The 21,821-nt window shown below is 43.5% G+C and overlaps 1 protein-coding gene across 3 annotated transcripts in view; it reads right to left on the bottom strand.

Moving 5' to 3' along the window:
* The window catches only part of STPG4 (sperm-tail PG-rich repeat containing 4), a 142,236-nt gene that overhangs the window by 86,442 nt on the left and 33,973 nt on the right, over positions 1 to 21,821 (bottom strand). For all 3 annotated transcript variants that reach the window (XM_066595535.1, XM_066595537.1, XM_066595536.1), the window contains one exon: positions 2,857 to 2,961. In XM_066595535.1, the coding sequence (XP_066451632.1) occupies positions 2,857 to 2,961 (105 nt within the window). The remainder of the gene's footprint in view (positions 1 to 2,856; positions 2,962 to 21,821) is intronic.

The raw sequence follows: 21,821 nt of genomic DNA, 5'->3' as shown, positions 1-21,821 counted from the left end.
TTTTTTATTCCTGCTTCCCCGCGAAATTCACGGCCCGTCCGCAATTGAATTGCGGACGGGCCGCGGATCGGACAGCTTCCATTTACTTCAATGGAAGCCGTCCATACGGTAACTGCACTGAAAGGGAGCATGCATCCAAAAGGTCCGCACAACAAATCTGTATGCTTTAATTCATGTGCGGACGCCCATGCTTCCCTATGGGCGGCCTGATTTGTGCAAATCAGATCCGCCCATGGACATTGGGCCTTACTGGATGGTGGTCCTCCATTCAGAACTATCATCTATTAGCCAAAGCAGAGAGTGGCTTCCAAGAATGGCCATAAAGTGTCTAGAGTAAAGACTATACTTCCTAGAATGTAAATGACCAGAACAGTGTCTGTGCAGAGATTGAACAAGCAGGGAATGCTGGGAGTGTTCTGAAACCTGCAGTATTGTAAATGCAGCTCTGTACGCATCTTATCTACGCTCCTCAACATTGAAATTGCAGCATCAAGAAGGACATAAGGTTATGCAAATCAAGAAAGTTGATGGTGTCGCTTGTGCAATTGTAGGCAGCCTGCGTGGCTTAAACATACTCCGGACTTGTCTCGCATTGAGCATATCTTGGATGACATTGACCAGCAATTGCAAAGGGAGCTGCCAGAAGCACATCTTGAGGATTTTCATGCCCACGTGTATGCAGCATGGCCGAAAATTCCTTAAACAATGATTAATAACCTCATTGATAGCATGCCAATGTATGTAAGTGTATTTATGCTCGTGGCGTCCATACTCGATAGTGGATAAATTGAGATGTTTTGAATAATTTGTTTCCATTTTTTTCATCTTTTATGTATCATTAACATGACTATCAATCCTGCGATTTCCAGAGCTCCACAACGTTTCCTTCTTGGTGTTGTAATTCTAATTTTAAGGAGTGTATATGTACACTGAATGGCCACTTTAGAGACCCCTACATTGGTCTTCAGAACCACAACAATTCATTATGGCATGGGTTCCATTAAGTGTTGAAATCCTTCTGAAGAAATATTGGCCCATGTGGACAGGAAGCTTCTTGCATTTGTCACAAATCAGATGGAGGTGCTGAAATGCTCTGAACAGCTGACAGGAAGGGTTCATTGATTCATGCTGCTTGTGACAAATTCTGACTTTCCCATCAGCATGGTGCAACAGAGATCTGGATAACTATGACCAGGAGATTTTTTACACTGCTCAGTGATCCAGTTACTGCACTCTTTCTTTTAGGGTTCCTTCACATGAGCGTAGCGATTTTTCAGTCGGCTGTATCACGGACACAGCACGACCGCAAATCGCGTGAACGGGCGCACAACTCTGCCGTTTGTGTGCCCGTTCGGACGGCCCCGGTCCGGTGCATAAACGCCCAGCCCGGAATACTGTTAAGCGGGGAAAGACAGTTTAGTTCTGCTAAACTGCCTCCCCCTTTCCGCCCCCTCGCTGGCTGTTTGCAAAGGGAGGGGATGGGGCGGGAGCTAGTGTGCTATAAGCTCACGCCACATCTCCGCCCCTTCTTGGCTGCCAGCAATGGGAGGGGGCGGACTGGGCAGGAACTTAGCAACTAGCTCCCACCCCATCCTATTGCAAACAGCCGGTAAGGGGCGGAGAGGAGGAGGAAAGCAGGTGGGAGTTCAGCAGTCACGTTGCTAAACTCACTCCCACTTCACTTTTCCAGCAGCTACCATAGGCTCCCAAAGGAGTCTATGGTAGCCACCGCCGTATTTACGCTGGGAAGATAGTTCTTGAACTATCTTTCCTGCCTGGCGTAAAAGCGCCTGGTGAAATGTGCACCATATGCACTAACTTGGCTGGGTGCTTTTACACCACTGGAATACGCCCATCTGTAAACCAATGCATCAGATGTGCGCATATATCGGCCGGCCGTGAAAGCGTGGCCAATATATGCTCGTGTGAATGAAGAATTACCCAGCAATGACACGCAAACTGGTTGTCTGCTGTTATAGCCCACCTGGGCTCAGAAACTGCGAGTTGTAGTTCTAATGTGGATTTACGCTGAAACTGATCCATGGAAAATCTGTTCACTTCATTCTGTGCCGCACTCCAGGGTTATGTGTCTAATTTCCATACAAGGAAGCTCCAACTGAGCTGTGAGACTATGGAACTCTCTGCCTGAGAATGTAGTGATAGCGAACTCAATAAAAAAGTTTAAGTGGGGCCTAGACGCCTTTCTTGAGCGTTGCAATATTAAATGTTATATCACTGATTACTTCAGAAGGTCGGTGATCCGGGGATTATTCTGATTGCCAGACTTGGTGTTAGAAAGGAATTTTTTTTTTCTTAAATGAGTAAAAATGGTTTTTTTGCCTCCTCTGGATAAGCATTAGAGGTTAATAGGCTGAACTTGATGGACATATGCAGGAGCGTAACTAAAGGCTCAGGGGCCCTGATGCAAAACGTGAGCTGGGCCCCACCCTCTATCTGTATCTGTACCCGTACCCATACCTAAACCATGCTGCACAGAGACATAACTTGAAGCTTCTGGGCCCCAATGCAAAACCTGTAACAGGGCCCCCAACTATAATGCTTTATTCATAGTACTGGGCTCCCTACATGGAGAAGAGAGGCCTTATGGGCCCCCTAAGGCTCTTGGGCCCAGGTGCAACCGCATCCCCTGCACCCTCTATAGTTACGCCCATGGACATATGTCTTTCTTCAGCCTACCATACTATGTTACTATATAATTGGGAAAGGGCTGCAGTCTCTAATAAAGTGACCATTCAGCGTGGATAGGTAATGTACTATATTTATAAAGTCACTACTATCTATGTAGATTCATTCTATATGTAAACTCTATTCTTTTACATAGTTTCCATAACTTACACCAGATGGTGAGCGGAATCTGGGCACGCTGGACTTGAAGCTTGATGAAATGCTAGGAGACGAGTTGTTTTTCAGATTGTAGTCGCCAGGTCCTGGACCTTCTCGCTAAAACACAAGGAAAATACTTTGACTATTACATTTATGTGACTAATACAAATTAACACTTGCAGTAACTAGTAGTGATGACAATAAAGAGGTTATCTATTCTAAGATCAACTTTTATCACCTATTCACAGTCCAATTGGTGGGAAAACTCACTGCTTAGATCCCCACCGTTCTTTGACCCCTTGTCCTCCCCATTGAAGGCTTACTGCAACCCCCACAGCAAGGAGGATCTTGAGTGGAGTGGCTGCCAAGCTTGTGCCTGCTGCTTTATGTCTGAGTCGGACATCACAAATGCCTCATTCGAATCGGATGTAATAGTTGTCCAAAAGGACGAAAATATACTCTAGTGAAAGCTCGGAAAGCAAAACTACCGTAAACAAAGGGGAAAAGGGAAATCTCACCCTAATGTACTAATACAGAAAATCTTGCCTAAAGCGGGGTGATAGCCTTGATAAGGGCGACCCCTTGACAGAAACCTGAGGGGCTCCTAAACTGACCTTAGATGGATAAGGGAATGACAATAGATAGATGTTTTTAATAGTAAAACCTTCATTACAAGGTAGAACATCAGGGACTTATCTGAATGTAGGGTGACACCAAAGAGACGTGGACAGGACCAGAACTCTCCCAAAAGAGAATTAACTGGTGCCCTCTCAGAGAAGGCGCTGGAATGCATATACTACCGTAAAACAGAGGCTGATTGGCCAACTGGGCACAATACCTCTCCACCGACTAACCAGACCACATACCATCCAATAGATTTGTATAAGTCGGCATCTGGTGTTGAATGACCAGGCGCATGTGCCAGCGCCACTGTCACAAGGGCAGGGCTGACATCATGACACCAGCCCTTGACCAACTTCCATGTTGTGGCCATTGTGCCGTGATATTGGCGCCAGACACATTTATTGCAATGAGACTGCCAGAGCTACCCCAGTACAGGAGCTCTGCTATTTCTGACAGTCCCATAGCAGTGAATTGAGTGGTATGCTTGGCCGTCACTCCATCCAAGCTCTTACTAGTTTGAGGGTACAATGAGGAGGAAAGGAAGACACAATACCCTTAAGTATTCTGCATAATATAATGTAACATTTCTTGCAAATACAAAGTGATTAGGGCTCATTTGCATTGGTGCTTTCTTCTTTTCTGTTCCGATGTTCCTTCAGAGGAGCAGGAAAACAGAAAAAAACAATTCCATCTTACTTCCCATTGATTTCAGTGGGATTTTCCGAGCTTTAGTTATATGCAGTTTGGTTCCATTCTGTTTGCTTTCTGTTTTTTGTTTTTAAATAAGCATGTGCAGCAGGGAAGGAAGACAAAAGCATACAAAGCAGATCCGGTAAAAACAGATGTAAAGGAAAAAAATGGGAAGAAGACATAGGTGAAGAAATGTCCCTACATAGATGGCGACACTGCTGCACCACAATCACAAAGGGTAGCCAACAGGTCTCCCTTATGGAAACATCAATTAAAATATTACACAGGACATACTTAGTACCACAAAGACTACACCGCCTGTTCCCGTCCTCCTCCCCGCTTTGCTTCAGGGGTTGCCAAACTTTGGGCAGTATGATTCACACTTGGTGGTTATGCCCTGAGGTAGCAAAACTATGAACGCAAATACGTAACATGTTAAAACAAATGTTTATCGGCCCGATGCCTAAATCACCCACAATATTCCTTCTAGGAAACCGCGAATCTAGGACTAGATATAAAGCTCACAAGTTTATTCAAGTTGCATTTATGGCCACAAGGATCCACATCGCCTCTAGATGGAAAACACCAAACCTCTCATTTATAGAGGTGACAAACAGAATCTCCACAATTATGCTATACGAAAGAATCCATGCTATCCGGACGGATACTTTACCAGACTTTCTAGCTACATGGCCACCCTGGATAAACTATTTAGCGGTACCAGGACTGCACAACATTTCCTCTACTGCCTAAAAATATACAACACAAACTGACTCTTGACTCCCACTAAAACATACTGTGGGGAAGATGTGGATCCTCGACGACCCCTTGTTTTGTTCCCCCTGTTACTTCTACCCAACATTTCACACCAAGAGTGAAAAGACAGTACTGTAAACTAATCTGTACCAAATGGCTAAACATAAGCCCCCTGCGTGGGGACACAAGTATGTACAATGCTATCTCACTCTTAGAAAAAAAAACCTTCAATAAAAACCGTTGAAGCAAAAAAAAAAAAAACAGATGTAAAGGAATAAAAAGGAAACAAACTGACAAAATGCTCTATTTTTTTCAAAAATCTGTCTACATGATCTATTAAAAAATGGAAAGTATGGTTCCATGTGGTTCAGTTTTAAATCCATTTGGCTATCCGTTTCATAAAAAAAAAACAAAAAAAAACGACCTTTTAAAAATAGAAAGGAAGATGGAAAACCCCTTTTTAAAGGGTTGTACCAAGAGTGACCTCTGAGACCCGCTCAGATATTTGTCAGACCCACTGAAATGAATGGAGAACCTACTGCACATGCTCAGTCAGCACTCCCTTCATTCTGACATCACTGCGGGGGGAGAAGCGACCTCCACAGTGGCAAACGGAGGGGAACACGGGACTCCCATTCTTGAGATCAGTGCAGGTCTCAGTGGTGAAACCTCTACTGACCCCTACCCTGTAGATGGGGCATAACTTGAAATCTTGGTACAACCCTTTTAAGAAGTGTCCTGAAATGCACTGACCAGCAGCCATATTCTGTTCGGTGGAAGACAAACATAGATCTTTTTTTTTTTTTTATTAACTTTTCTCACTTTTTTTTTTATTTGTGGACTCATCTGCTATTTTTTTTACTGCCAAGTTGACAGTGATACACACTGTACCAAATGTAATTACTGTTAAAGAGCTACTAATTACAGAGTGACATTTAACACATCACATCGTCAAGATTTTTAGTAAGGAATATTTATGAATGCTTCAAACAAATGCTGACTATTTAAAGGAAACCTGCCAGTAGTATTTACCCACCATTGCCTTAGAGTGTGCAGAAATAGCTTTCTTTACTTGTCACTATATACACTGAATGCCCACTTTATTAGAGCCCCCGGCCCATTCACGATTGGAGCTGGAGATAGGATTTCACTGTCAACCTTGTGGGGTTTTCTCCTGGTGGGTATGCGAAGAATGATGTGATTGAGGAAACACATCCAGCCTAAGGGGATCCTAAGGATAGAAACAACTATCCTAGGCAAAAGGGGTCAGAGGGGGATGCCAAGAATTGTTCTGAGGAACAGGAGGTGCACACACAAGGAAATTATAGCTGAATACGAAGCTGGCTCACTAACTGAATGGGTTATAACAGCAGGCAACCAGTTCAACTGCCATTGCTGTCTGAGAGAAACAGAATGGTGAGTCTCCAGTGGGCAGAAAAAGTGCAAAAATTAGGTCACTGAGCAGTGGAAAAACATCACCTGGTCAGATCAGTCCAGATTTCCATGCTGATAGAAAGGTCAGAGTTTGGCACAAGCAGCATGAATCGATGAACCCTTCCTTTCACAGCTGTTTATAACACGCCAGGACCACCATATAATTTGTGGAAACTACAAGAATCTTCCTGTCCGCATGGGCCAGTATTCCTGCAGAACAACACCTAGTAGAGTCTACATCACAATGAATTGCTGCCGTTGTGAAGGCAAAAAGAGATCCAAGACACTGTAAGATGAGGATTTCTAATAAAGTGGTATAATTTGTACCTGATTATGTAAAAGATGTGGTATGCAAATTAGCTTATTGGAGTCATGGAGGGGGTGATGAACACTCAAAGTGAACGATTCCTAAATCCTAAAAAAAAGCCCATTCTGGCTTGATTGACCTCCTTAAAGCAGAGATGCATCATCAGAAACCGTTCAAAATCTTGTGCATGTGACATTGTTTTCTAGTTCTGAGGCAAGCGTAGTGAGGCTGGTTGCCCTTGCATCAGCTTCACTAGCTTCTCCTAGAGAAGAGCCCCTCTCTACTAAAGGGCTTTGTCGGGACTAAACTATCGAGGACTTATCCTCAGGTTAGGTCATCAATATTTGCTCTATGGGGGTTTGCCATTTTAGGGCCCTACCGATCAGCTGATTAAAGAGATTATGACATCAGACACTTGATATGAGAGCAGCTCAATCTCATTTAAGTGAATGGGATTTAACTGCTATTGCAGGCATCACAACAATACAATATACAGCACGGTGCCCGGTATGGACTGAAGCAAACATGTCACTTCAATCAGCTGATCAGTAGGATCTTAAGTGCCAGACGCCTGCTGATCAGCTATTGATGACCTATTCTGAGGATAGGTTATCAATAGCTTGGTCCTAGAAAAACTCTGTTGTAGGTGGGTGGTGTCGCGATGCAGATTCAGAATACGATGCAGCAGAAGAAGTTACAGAAATACAATATTTATTTACAAACCAAAGAATGAAAATAGATACTGTGGAAATAACAAGTAAGCAATTAAACAGTTATTGTAGAATCTCCTCTCACTAGCTATGGTTAACTAATCCTAACAGAGGCTGATTGGCCAGCTGGGGACAATACGTCTCCACCGACTAACCAGACCACATAACATCCAACAGATTTGTACAGGTTGGTATCTGGTGTTGAATCACCGGGCACATGTGCCAGCGCTACTGTCACATGGGCAAAACTGACATAATCACACCAGCCCTGAACCCACTTCCATGTTTTGGCCATTGTGCCGTGATATTAACATGGCCGGTACGCTGTGACCCATTCATTGCAATGAGGCTGCCACCTGACTACAGGATCTTTGCTATTTCTGACAGTCCCATTGCAGTGAATTGAGTGGCATGCTTGGCTGTCACTCCATCCAAGCTCTTCCTAGTTTGAAGGTACAATGAGGAGGAAAGGGAGACACAATACCCTTTTTAAGTATTCTGCATAATAAAATATGCTATGGTTAACTAATCCTAGTATCGATAGTACTCTCATAGCAGTGTGCATACCTAACGTCTTTATTGAGGTCGGCCTTATTTACAGTACGTTGACAATTAACTCCTTGATGTCCTCTTTGGTCTTGGTCAGTTGCTATGTCATGCAGTCCCGGACTCTTTCTGTTCTTCAGATGGCTTTCAGACGGCTTTCACTCAGGCCGTACAGGGAGCAGCAACTTGAACAGCTCCACTCATATCCAGGGCCCTCTCTGGCAGAAGGAGCTCCTCTGTAGGGTGTTGCACTTCTGCAGCAGCACCTCCACTCACTAACACAGTCTCTGCACTCTGTTGCTTGTGCAACAAATTTGCTTTTACAGTGCTGATATCATCTCACTATGAAGATCCCAGGGAGCATGCTCAGTTCTGTTTGGAGTGGCCATCTTGGTGCTCCATTGTGAAGCCCAGTACACCCCAACCCTTCCCACACCTTCAGTCCTTTCAGAAGCAGCATTAACTCCTTAGGGGTGAGTCCCTTTAACTCAGAATTTGAAAATTGGCCTTGTAAACCAAACATCCCAAAAAAATATGGTAGCATTAAACATTTTTCACATCTTTTCCCAATATGTTAGTATTGCGACTTCCTGTCCACACCCGGACCGTTCTTGTGTAGATTAGCTGCTATTTTCTTTCTTGGTTCATTACATAAAGATTCCGGATAAGTCTTTAAGACATCTCTACTAATGAACTCCCCTGCATATCTCCAGTGAGGCATTCTGCACTCATAATACCTTAATTATTCACCTATTTATTCTAGTCCCCTTAATAAGTACAAAGTTCTCCCCGTGTGCATAGTACCAAGCGTGTATCCGCACTCGCTGTGCTAGACAACACGGAAGTCCTAGTTTGTTGCTGAGCAACAATTCAGGAAGGAGCAAATTCAGAGTGTCTGAGATAAACAAAACCTGGCGGCTTATCAGCCGATGTATAGCTGTAGTGCTGCAAGATATCAATATATTAAAAATGCAAAATCTATATGCCAGATGCAGCAGAGCTGAATTTTTTATTTGGGACTGCAATGCTTGTGCATATAGTAGGTCCATCTGCAAAACCCCAGATACCATGGGTTAAGCTAAATGACACATTCATTCTTATATGGGCTACTTATATGGGCTACTGCTACTGCATTGAATTTCCTAATCTTGTGTACAGGATTTGAGTTTTTATATCATTGTGATGTAAATTACTGTAGGATAACATGTCATTGTGGTACAAGCCCTTTACTTGCATGTAAATAATTCCTGCAATGAAACATTTTGCAGTGTTTGTCTTCTGCAGCTTCTACATATCACTGTATACAGAAATTGCAGTCTAAGGGCTCCCACACACTTGCAGTTTTTTAACGCTGCGTTTTTTGTTAACGCCATTGTCAATGGGACTTTCTAATGTAATCCAGTGAGGCTGGAGTGAGGGCTCAATTTCCAGGTTTTTTTTCTTGTCTCCTGCACTTTTTATGACCATAACAATGATAAACTTTGTTGGGGTCATAATGATAAGGTCTTCATAGGGAAATTTCCGCTACTAGGTCTGTCCATCGGTTTAAGGCCAGGGAGACCGATGGCTGTATAGATCATAAAGCAAAGATATTGTTGGTATCGAAACTTTCTGGCAAAGACCCCATCGTAGGCTTTGCTGGGTATGGTGTATCGCACATTCGTGGCAGGACAGAAGGACAACATCCTTTCTTGCTGCATGTAGGTTAAACAAGAAAGGTGAGAGGATGCAGCCCTGTCGGATGCCTTTGCCGATCCCAAACCAATCTGTGTCCCCATACTGTGTTCTCTGAGCGGCTCCCTGATTGGTATAAAGTGATTTTATCAGCTTGACTAGATGTTCCAATACGCCCGGCTCTTGTAGGGCCTGCCATAGCTGGGTTTTTTCAGGTTTGCAATATGGTTGCATGTGCCACACCGTCGCCGTAATCCTGCCTGCGTATCAGGGAGCACTGCTTCGATCATTGTTCTCAGTCTTTCCTGTATAATTTTCCTGTATACTGATGGATCTCTTACTGCAGTTTCTATATACAGTGATATGTAAAAGCTGCAGAAGCCAAACGATTACAATTTTTATGAAGGTGTCCATAGCTTTAATCCCCTCATTCCCCAGGAAATATATTTTCATCATGTGGGTGCGAGGTTTGTATGGAGCAGGATCGGGGGTCCATTCCACTGCATACACAGCGACTGCCAGACGTTTTTGCCAGCCGACACCTGCTCACAACAGCCATTATCAGCGTGAATGCTGATCGTAGCTGTTAATCCCTTAACCCTCTCCAATCCACTGTCTGACGTCTAAAGACATTATGATTTAAGGCGGTACAGCTCCGATGTTTGAAGACGTCCGTCGGGGTACTCTTATTGTATATTGCCAGCCTCTCTGCTCTTAGAGCCTATCCAACGTGTCACCTCATGCAGTACTGGCTTTAGCCAGCATATAGCGCTGTTGTATAATAGCAGAAAAAGTGTAAGCCCTCTAGGAAAACCAGGATAAAAATTGGATTGAAAAGGGTTAAATGCCCCAAATTGGCATTTGGGAATCCAGAACACCTGCCAATGATGAGATTGTGAGGTGTCGTTTGGTTGTCTTTGCAGCCTGGGGCCTTCTGAAGCCCCCGATGCTGCAATGTCCGGTTGCCTATCTAGCCATGCCTGTGGCATTGCTCATAGACTGTGAGCAAGCAGTATAATGCAATACTATAGTATTGCATTATACTCTATGAGTGATCAATAATCACTAGTTCAAGTCCCCTGTGACCCAGTTATGGCTGTTAGAGAATGGAGGCAGAAATAATTTTATTTTTTAAGTAGTAAAGCAAAAATGTATAAATGAGGTATCATCATAATATTGTCAGAATAATATCATGTCATTTTTACCAGTGTGTATGCTGTAAAAACAAGACCATCAAACCAAAAATGGCGGAATTCTTTTCCATTTCATTCCGCTTAAAATTTTGTAAATGTTTTTCAGTGCATTATATGGCACATTGCATAGCACTATTGAAAAATACAATTCGTCCCCCAAAAAACAAACCCGCAGACAGCTAGGTCGATGGATAAATGAAAGGGTCAAGGGACAGATGCAGAACTGTCTGGTAAATCCCTGTGTCATGTACATGTAAAGGACTACCCTAAGGGCCCTTTTACATGGCCCAATAAATCATTCAATATAAATGCATGCCCCTACTGAAGACAAACGAGAATTAATTCGCTTCTCGCTCGTTATTCAAATTCTGCATTCATTTATGAATAACTGCCTATTTACTGTGAATGGAACTAGGTGGGCCAGAATGATGCTTATTCACTTTGTAAAAGCACAGGAATGATTATTGCTGGGGTGACCTGTGAATAGGGCCCTAACTGTTGCTATGGAAATGGAAGAAAAATGCACCAAGAACTGCACCAAAATTATCACGGGTCAAAATATGTGCCAAATTTGAGAGCATGACGAATCACCAGATAACAGAAACAACAGGAGAGTTCAGAGTTTGGGACAGTTAGCTAGAAGTGCTGCCGGAACACTGCAGACTAAGAGGGCAATAGCCTGCAGGAAGCACAGGGACTGCGAGCCAGGATAGGTGAGCTGTTGTCTGACTGGCTGAGAGGACACTGAGATCCAGAGACAGGAAGCTGCTGAAGTGAGGAACCAGAGACTGCCCTGAGCTGCAGAGAGAGTCTGTGCTACAGCCCCAACCTGGTGGAAGCATCAGAACTGCTACAAGGATCCAAGGAAATGGTAGAGTTGTGCTACCAACCATTGGGCCTGGGGCGGTGATAGCGATAACTCCCACACGACGAACTGTAAGTGAGGCTGACCTCAATCTTGAAATTAGGTGCGCACACCGTGAGGGACACTGTTAGGTAATTTACAGGTCTGTTAGAGAATCCATGAACTGCACTGAGGAGATTGCACTGTTGAGCGAACAGCCATTATACTGAACTGAAAGGAGCACAAAATTCTTCCAATGTGTCAAAATAAAATGCAGTTCAGTTGCACATCTCAATATCGATGTGGACATTTGGGGTCAATTAATTGGAAGTATTTGGTTGCAGTTATTGATACTGAAAAAATATAGTAAAGATGAAAAATGGAACTCCTTCTGGTTCTAGTTGACACCCCCACACCTCTGGTCATCTGAGGTGGTAGGACTTAATTAAATGGATTGACCAAAGCTTTTGGCATTTTTTCTATTGCTGATATATCCTCAGGATAAGTCATCAATAAATTATTGGCGATGGTCTTCCGCTCAGGATCCCTGCTGATCAGATGATTCATAGTACCGCTGTCAACATGGAAGCGTACTGTACTGTCTGTAGTGCAGCAGCCTGGGTTGATATTGCAGACACAGCGCTGACCCCATTGACAGCGGCGCTGAGAATCAGGCAATTGGCGGGGATCCTTCATCAATCGTCTATTGATGACCAGTTCTGAAAAAACGCCAGAACACCTGGAAACTCCTTTAATGGCCAGAGGTGTGGGAGTCTCAACGCCAACACCAGAGGTGGTTGCATTTTAATCTTAAGTTACAGTGCTCATAGAGCAGGCTGTAAGCAGTCCAAGGATGTACTTTTATAATCACCCGGCTGCCCGTTTCTGCACGGACAATGGAGTGGACTCATCTCTGCAGACTATGAATGTGCACACACATTGTTCTCTATGGGAGAGGTGTGGACAACCTACAAAGATGAGTCCACTGAACTGTTCACGCACCGATGTTCAGGGATGTCAGTGTGGGAATGGGGAGCTGGATGAGTATAAAATATACAGTCCTGGACTGGCAGAAAGCATTCACTTTATGCCACAATAGCTCCAGACTCGGCAGGCTCCAGGAGCAGAACTACAAGGTCTTATCAAGGTGGTACTGGACACCGTCGAGGTTGCACCAACTCGACAACCAAATCCCTCCGACCTGCTGGAGGTGTCGGAACGGGCCTGGGACAATGCCACACATATGGTGGGAATGCCCACCAGTCAGAGACTTCTGGCATAATGTTGAACTATTATACAATGAAATGACCAGGTCGGCGGTGTCCCTGACAGCTGAGATGGCCTTGCTCCTGATGCTCCCTGGGTCCATCGCCAAGGTCAGGGTGGACCTACTGAGAATGGTCATACTGACAGTAAGGATGTCTGTCCTGGGGCTGTGGAAATCAACAATCTCGCCGTCCAGAGTAGACTGGACCCAGAAGCTGAACCTTCTCATGAGATATGAGGAAGAAGGGACCGAGTACGAGTAGGTCCGACTGAATCATCACAACTTCTGGAGTCCCTGGATAGCAATGAGAGCCTCAGATAGCTTTAAATGCTGGCTAGAATCAGGCAGCTTCGAGTAATAAAAACCACCTAGAGCAGGTAAGCGAGGTCGATATACACCCCTTACCCCACCCACCCCCTCCCCTATCTTACCTTTACCCCTATCTTCCCCCCCTCCCCAGTTCTGTCCATGACAGCTTAATCCCATATTTTGAAGTTTTCAGTTATGGATAGAAGACATGGGACACCATGCCATTCAATTGAATCCATGTTATATGTGTTATGATACTAAGAAGGAGTACACCATATTTACAAAATTATATACAATCATCTATATTGCCTACCTCATGTCTGTACAATATACAATGTTTATTTTTCCCTGAAAAAGAATAAAACTTGATTGAACCTAAAATATACAGTCCTGGACTCCTCGACACCGCTATGTACAGATAGGTGGTGACAGGTTCCCTGTAATACTTGCCTGCTTCTCATCTTATTTTAATGACCTCTAGGTTCATTCTTCACTCCCTTATTTACTGACATTATAGGGTCTGTGGAGAGCAAATCTTTGCACAGTTTTTCACCACCAACTGGTATAAATGATAAACCTAATCTCGGCTGAACCCTTTCCACCCAGGAGCACCATAACAAATCACATGGGCTGCCCTTTAGTTCATATGTGAATGACCAGGACAGGCAGGGTAGTTCCTGGCATGAGATGGGCACAGGGGCTGTGTAGGAGGCCACTGGCAGGGCAGGCTTCTCTGGGGTGGCCGCCAAGCCTCCAGTAGACAGCTCTGCTCGGTGATGAGTTGAGTTCCAAACCTCCTCCTCTGGTTCTCCCCATAAACGGTACAGTTGATACCCATGTGTTCAATAGTGCACTTGGTCACCGGAGATGGACCTGGCTTAGCACAAATTAATCTCTTCAGCGTGCTCTGCACACATGTCTTGTCTAAAAAGGAACCTACGTAAGACCCTTGCATGATGTCCCACTTTACTGAACTTTACACATTTGTCTTATAACCTAAGGGACTTGTTGTATATTCCCATATTGCTTTTCTTTTCTTAGCATTTTATGTAAATGGATTCTAGGAACATCTATAAGGGATAAAACAAGCAGTTACTGTAAATTTGTAATTCTGCTCTTTTGGGAAAGGTCTGGCACTGCTTCCCATTACAGCATGCCATAGATTTACAACAGGGGATCCCGCTAAGTAAGGGCTTAGCTAAGTAATAGGTTCTATGAGTCATCTTACTCCACTTCACTCTAGGTTATGCTGATTATGCGGACTTTCGTCTTTGAACATGACTGCCGTTGGGAATTTATGGAGTTAATATAATGTATGGCTTAAGCTGAACACCCTGTCGGCTACATTTTACAGCGTATTACAAAATCAAAGGTCTCCTGGATCAATAGAAGAGTAAGGCTTCCTTCACACGTAGCCTTTTGTGCATTTTTTTTGTCTTGCCATGGTTTTCATGCATTTTTACAAGTGTGGTAGCGGTCACGTGTACCATGCCCAGCGTCTTCCAGAATTGGAGCGGAAGGGACGGGGGTTTTTGTGCTGGACAGGGGGGTAAAAGAGTTGGGTGTTATACATACAGTATTTTTTTATTTTACACCACCTTAATTTTTATTTCGCAGGCTCCCAAAATAGGTGTCACAGCACGACTGGCTCTGAGATTCGAACACGGGCTCGTGGTGACGTCATAGTATCAGCACTGGCCCAAATGATGCATCTGCTCAGTGTCATTAGGAACTGAACGCCAAGGAATTAACCCTTTCCAATCCACCATCTGACATCTTCCTACATTCTGATTGAAGCTTGTACAGCTCCAATGTCAGAAGATGTCCGACAGGGTATTCTTACCGTCTATTGCCAGCCACTCTGCTGTCGGAGCTTCTCTGGCGCACACACACTGGCTTCAGCCAGCAGATGGCACTGTTGTATAACAGCAAAAAGAGAAAGCCTTTTAGGAAACCCTGAATCCAAAATTGGCTTGCAAAGGGTTAACATCTCCCTTGTGCCTATCAGTAACTTGGTTTAGATATTTATACTGGCTCCTTTGTGCAGATAATTTCAGTTATACAATTCTGTTTCCCTCGTATTTCTGGTCAAGTTAAGTGGTAGTCTGGAGTTGTTACTTTAGGCCAGTGTATTGTTTTGTTTATGGTTCAGCATCAAGTGGTACCATTATCCCCTTGTGCGGTTTGTTCCTATGTTGTAGCTTTTGTCAGGTGTATTTACTTGATCTATCCCATTTGGTCCATCTCTTGTGCCCATCTCTTTACATTACCCCATCCATGTTCAATACAGTTGCCCTTTTCAGGGCGGGTGCCCCTCTCATTAGGCAGGTTCAACCACTTTAAAAACAGGAATACCCTTCTTCGTCTTTTGCTCTCTGACTAACCTTGTCCTTGTGGTTCTTGTGTTGTCCTTATTAGTCATGTCAGTGTGGCATGATTGGCTAGATTCAGCCGATTATATCATGCACTTGCAATTTCGGCCACAGTTGGATGAATGTTTTGAACAGGCTGGATCGCACCTTTGTCTACCATCCACTGTTGCAAGTGATTGTTCACATTAATTTTCCCAAGTGTATGGCCAGCTTAAACTAATGCAGAAGACAGAGAGGGAAAAAAGGGAGCCAGTTGCTAAAGTGATTAATGGACAGCAGGGTATTACCTACAAAGTTCCTGTTTCTGTGCAGCTGCATTTTCTAATGGCTGCCTGCCCTGCTAGTGGCCTTCCCCGCCTTCACTGCAGCTTTGAGCTTTGGGTGGAAAGTTCTTCATAAGTGGAGCTTTGCTTTTGAAGTGGGTCACAGGCAAGTCCCAGAGCTACAGGTTGGTGGTGCTATGGCATGGCGGTGACAGACAGAGGCGGAAACAGCATAATTTTCAACTAACTGAACTTTACTGAATTAAAGAAAGGATTAAGTAAATTCACTCCATAGGAGGGTTAGAGTTAGAGCTGGGCAATTAATCAAATTAATTCGCCAATTCAAAGCCCCACGATTCGACTTATGCAGGAATTGCCGTTTTTCTGCACAGTGAAGGTAAAAATGTTAGAATTACTATTTTTCATACATTTGCCTTGCAAACAAATGCAATGAAAAGGAATCAAAAAGTCATATGTACCTCAAAATAGTACCAATGGAAACTATAACTTGTCTCACAATAACGCTGGACACCCACTGGTGATATTTTCTTTCTTGCGCTGCGAGAGCAAGTGAAAACACTCGCCTTGCAGCGCAAGAAAGACGCCGGAATGAGACCGGGATATCGCCAGTCTTTTCAATGGGGCCAGCAGCAGCAGCGCTAGCCCCATTGAAAAGATATGGAGAATACCGCAGACTTCTGCCACTGCTGTCACAGTTGTGACAGCTGTGGCAGAAGTGCAGCATGCTATCCCATTGCTTTCAATGGGATCAGCGCTGCTGCCGGTCCCATTGTAAGCAGTGGTTTTTGGCAAACCCTGCAGTATGATTTTCGGGGAAGGGCTTGAAATATAAGCCCTTCCTTGAAAATCATCAATAAGTGGTAAAAAAAAGTTAAAAAAAAATTACTCACCTTCTCCGCCGCTCAGAAGCGTCCTCCGGCTGGGTCCCCGACACTGCTATCCAGCACTTTCAGCAGGCGGGGATTTAAAAATCCCCGCCTCCTGAATGGGCTGTGCTGATTGGCTGAGCGCTCAGCCAATAACAGCTAGTGCTTAGCTATTGGCTGAGCGCTTAGCCAATTACAGATAGTGCTTAGCTATTCATTCATAATTAGCACTATCTTAGCTATTCATTTGCTCTTGCTCTTGCAGCGCAGTGGAGAAAAAAACGCCAGTGGGTGTCCGCCCTAAGCAAGACATCATACTGCTCATTTGGCAAAAAAAAATATAAATGTTATGGGCCTTGGAATGTAACAATGCAAATATAATTTTTTTTTTTTAAGTGTTTTTGATGTGGAAAAGTTGTAACTCATAAAAAAATGATATACAGTTTGTTATCACCATAATCGTGATCCACAGAATAAAAGAAACATGTCACTCCTACTGCGTGGTGAATGCCGTAAAAAAAAAAAAGCTGAATTTCTGTTTTTTTCACCACTTTTTTCCACTTGTCCCGCAAAAAGCAAGGTTTACGCCTATTTTTACAGTTCATTTTGAAAAAAAGCAAGATTAAACTCGAGAATCATCTATAAATTAAAAAACATTAAAATTAAATCGAGATTTAAATTTTTGGCAAAATCGCCCATTCCTAGTTAGAGTACTTCAACCTTGCGTTAAACATCACAGCACATTGCAGGCACACCACTTTTACATTTGTCCTGAACCAACAAGTCATTTGATTTTCTTAAATTGGTCGTTGGCCGTTACCGACTCTGCTACCTGTAGCCTATACTTGTACCACCATAGGGGCTGTGTCTCTACATACAAGATGCCCAACGTCATTGACGTACATTTACCAATTCACCTTTGGTCTAGCCCCAGCCAACCACATTTCCTATCTGATATATCAGGTGGCTTGTCACACCCTCACATATGTCCTAAACATCATACGACAGTTAACATTTGGTTACCTTATTAGCTATCAGTATCTTGACCTCTTATGCCCAATATGGGCCATGCCCTTACACCCAGGATGCACAAAGTTGTAGACATCACTACTAATACGATCGAGATCTCATATGTTTGGTGACTTTTTCTCTGTCCATGGGGCTTGTTGTCATGTTACGCTATACATATATCATTACATTTGCTCCTTTGTCAGTTGAAATAACATCTCTCCTGCATACATGTGATCTTCCTGTATTCTCCTAGTTTGGAGAAAAAAAATCTTCTGAAGACATATATAGTGCCTAAAAAGACTACAACTAGCCAATTGTCTATTAATACAAAAGAAGGATCTGGGAGGTTTGGGGCTTCCAGATATGTACAATTATTACAAGGTCAGCCAACTTAATAGATGGCTTGATGCAATCCCTAGCTTAAGCCTCATATGGTCCAAATGTTATGAGGGACTTATGGCTTTCTGTTCCCAAAATGTACAAGAGTGTGTCCCACTCCTGCAATGGGCCTGCAAGATCTTGGATTTCCTCCACTCTGAATTTGCTCCACTCCCTTCCATGCATCACCTTTAGGCCTTATCCCCTAATTTCTCTGAAAGCAACTAGACACAGTCATAAGTGGAATCAGCATACTTATTGCAATTTACTTGATCTCTGGAATATACGAAACCAAGTAGAAAACTTTGTTGGCCTCTTCCTTGCTTTCCCCAAAAAAGATCCCTTCCCTCCAAACTCTACATCCCGGTTAAATGCTTTACTTATTCTCTAGATAAATTCCTTTTAACCAGGTCCCGAAGTTCGTAGGGATTATTCCGGGTAAATGTGGTACCAGTAGGAAATACTGTAGACCGCTTCTTAACTAAATCGTTGCTAGTAAATTTTCTAGACCAACATTTCTTAATTAGTCTTGGGGCAGAGAAAGTTGGCTGTCACCCTATCTGAGTCAGATGCTAGATTCATTATTTGTTACTCAAATGGCTTCTTGAGTTGTGTTTGCCTTCAGGAGAGCCAATTGTTATCAAAATGGTATAAGACCATTCCAATAAATGTTGGTGTTGTAGGAGTTAGGTGGGTTCATGCCTCCATATTTGATGGACATGCCCTTCTTTTGGAGGGAGGTTCAGCATGTTATTCGTCAGGTCTCCAAATTGGTATTTACATTGACCCCAAAGGGTGTGATGCTGGGCAAACCCCTCCAACACAAAGCTCATTACCCATTTTGTGACTTCTGCGAAAGCCTTAATACCTCCCAACTGGCTTCATCCTATCTCTTCTTTGCTTCAACAATGGTGGGATAAGGTTAATGAAGTATGTAGATTCGAAGAGTCTCCAGCTGGGCTAATAGATCATGTTCGTCCTTCAGAAATATCTTGGATCCCTGGCTTCAATTGCGATCTTTGAAGTAATATTTATATACTTAAGTAGCTTTAACAATAGCGAGCAACTAATGTGTTGCAGTTCTTATGAGCTTCTTATCTCGGATCCTCCCACCTTCCTTTTCTCCTCCTCATTACACTTTAAATATATCCTATGTGCTACTGTAATGCCATGATCCACTGGTCAATTTCCTTGTTTTCTGTAGTCGGACATATTTTATTTGATAACAAGAAGATTGGTAAGGTTAAAGTCTAATTGTTAAGGCCCCCATACATATTATTGACTTAATTCGCCTTTACCCGCTGGTAACAGTGAGGCTGGATGACTTTATGATGTGTATGGGGGCGACTCGACTTTCACTTGACGTAAAAGAAGTATCAGGGACGTTGAACTTCAATGCCAATCCTTTTGTTTCCAGGAAGTAAGTTGACACCTCTGGCTGCGGATTACCTCCCTAAAAAGATTAAGGTCAGCCATTCCGAACATTCATATATATCGAGGTGAAACAAATGGTGGACAACCTATCATTCGTCCAATGGTTGTTGAGTATGTATTTGCAACTTTAGAAACAATCAGCAAAAAATATTATGTCTATGACCACCACTAAGCCGGTCTCACATGACTGGATTTGAATTTCGGAATCCAGGATCCTCACCTTCGCAGACAATCCGCGGTATTTCACGCACATAATAGAACATTCGCATATCCGCTCAGATGAGTGGATAACGATTGTGAATTCCGTGAGCGGAAATGAAATCGCAGTATGTTCTATTTTTGTGCAGAATCTGCACGGACGGCTTCCATTGAAGTGAACGTCCAACCCGCGGCCCATCCGTAATTGACATTGATAAAGTGACAGCATGGGACACACAAATATAAAAACAAAATCTCTACTGCGCATGACTGATGGCGAGCATCTGCGGTCATCCGCAGTAAAGATAATTCAGGTACACGGGGTCAATGGCCGCGGTCAGCGCTGGATTTCGCTGCGGGCTTCCACATGCCGAATCCGACCCCTCCGTGTAAGACACTTGCAAAATACGTAGTACATAGATAATATACATGTTAAATCCCCATATCCTAAATTGGTGCGTATTACATGCTTAAGATAGCACATGCTGCGTTTCTTTCCCATTTGCGTAATACGCTTGTGTAAAAAACACAGGTGTGAATGGTCCACTAGAAATCAATGGGCTTTTAGCACTGCGTGTGACGTGCATGCAAAATACGCGGCCACATACACCTATATGAGTCCTCAAATAAACTTTTGTATTCTGACAGTTTGTACTTCTAATCACATTATGATATCGCTTGGTTAAATGTCAGCTCTGATTAGAATATGTGATCCGAGGTACGGTACAAAAAAAATGGAGAATGTCTTTTTTCCAAAGCAAGAGCGGAAAAGAAAACCCTTAACATTAATTTCAAGGACATTACAGAAGGGAATAGAGGAAGCTTTGTACCTTAGATGCAGGAATGAATTGTGCGAAAAGCAATATTCCAGAAGAGATTTGTGTTCTACTTGAATAAAGAGCATCGTCGCTGATGGTAGACGTTACAGGAGATTGTGCTGCACGAGTATTAGCGGCAGAAACTCATTATGATATACCCTGAGCCGCTGGAGATGTCATATTATGGGCACTTTATAGCATAGAAATAACATCTTGGAGAATCAGACATGGGCTGTAGAAAATGTCAATGACAAGAGTTTTGAAAAGTTATGATACCAGAAGTAGTGGGGAGTGGGGCCCAGGCGGACTAATAAAAAACAGGCCTTGGGGGTCAAAGTGTCCAAGCGGAAGATCCGCAACAGCTCTTTTGTATGTGGTTTGGAAAATTCACCATACCCGATTTTTAAAAAGCAGCAAGATAACGGCGTACCCAGACCAGAACAGCTCAGTGAAAGACTGCTGTACATAAATACAGTGCCAGAAGCAAGCTTATAATGTAAATAAAGCACCAGAACCAAGCTCAGTACATAAATACAGCACAAGAAGCAAGTTCAGCACATAATTGCAGTACAAACCAATCTCAGTACATCGATACAGCACCAGAACCAAGCTCATAACATGAATACAGGATCAGAACCAAGATCATAACAAAAATACAGCAGCAGAACAAAGCGACTGTTTTGTGGGGTGCCAATGGGCTGACAGCGACACATCAGAACATCAGATGAGAGAAGGTAGATCCAAGAGAAGGATGATTCATGTAGCTCCACGTAACACTGCTGGCCAGGCAGATGTAAGGGAGACAATTGCTCCAGCCTACATCCTCCTGGTGGTCGCACATAGCTAAGCGGCTATCTATTTCATATCTATCTATCTATCTATCTATCTATCTATCTATCTATCTATCTATCTATCTATCTATCTATCTATCCGGGCATATTCATATGGGGGGATTTCCACTAGATTCCAGCCAGTACAGTATCTGCATGGAATCCCCCATTTTTTAATACACCCCGCATGCAGATAGCCTATGTGTACTAGAGATGATAAGTAGAGATGAGCGAGTATACTAGCTAAGGCACATTACTCGAGCGAGTAGTGCCTTAGCCGAGTATCTCCCCGCTTGTCTCTAAAGATTCGGGGGCCGGCAGCGGGCAGGGAGTGGCGAGGGAGAGCGGGGAGGAACGGAGGGGAGATCTCTCTCTCTCCCTCTCTTCCCCTCCGCTCCCCGCCGCAACTCACCTGTCACCCGCGCCGGTCCC

This window comes from Eleutherodactylus coqui, chromosome 3 (genome assembly GCF_035609145.1).
Source record: "Eleutherodactylus coqui strain aEleCoq1 chromosome 3, aEleCoq1.hap1, whole genome shotgun sequence".
NCBI lineage: Eukaryota > Metazoa > Chordata > Amphibia > Anura > Eleutherodactylidae > Eleutherodactylus > Eleutherodactylus coqui.
The sequence above is the reverse complement of the archived record's forward strand: the minus strand, read 5'-3'. Positions and strand labels throughout refer to the sequence as shown.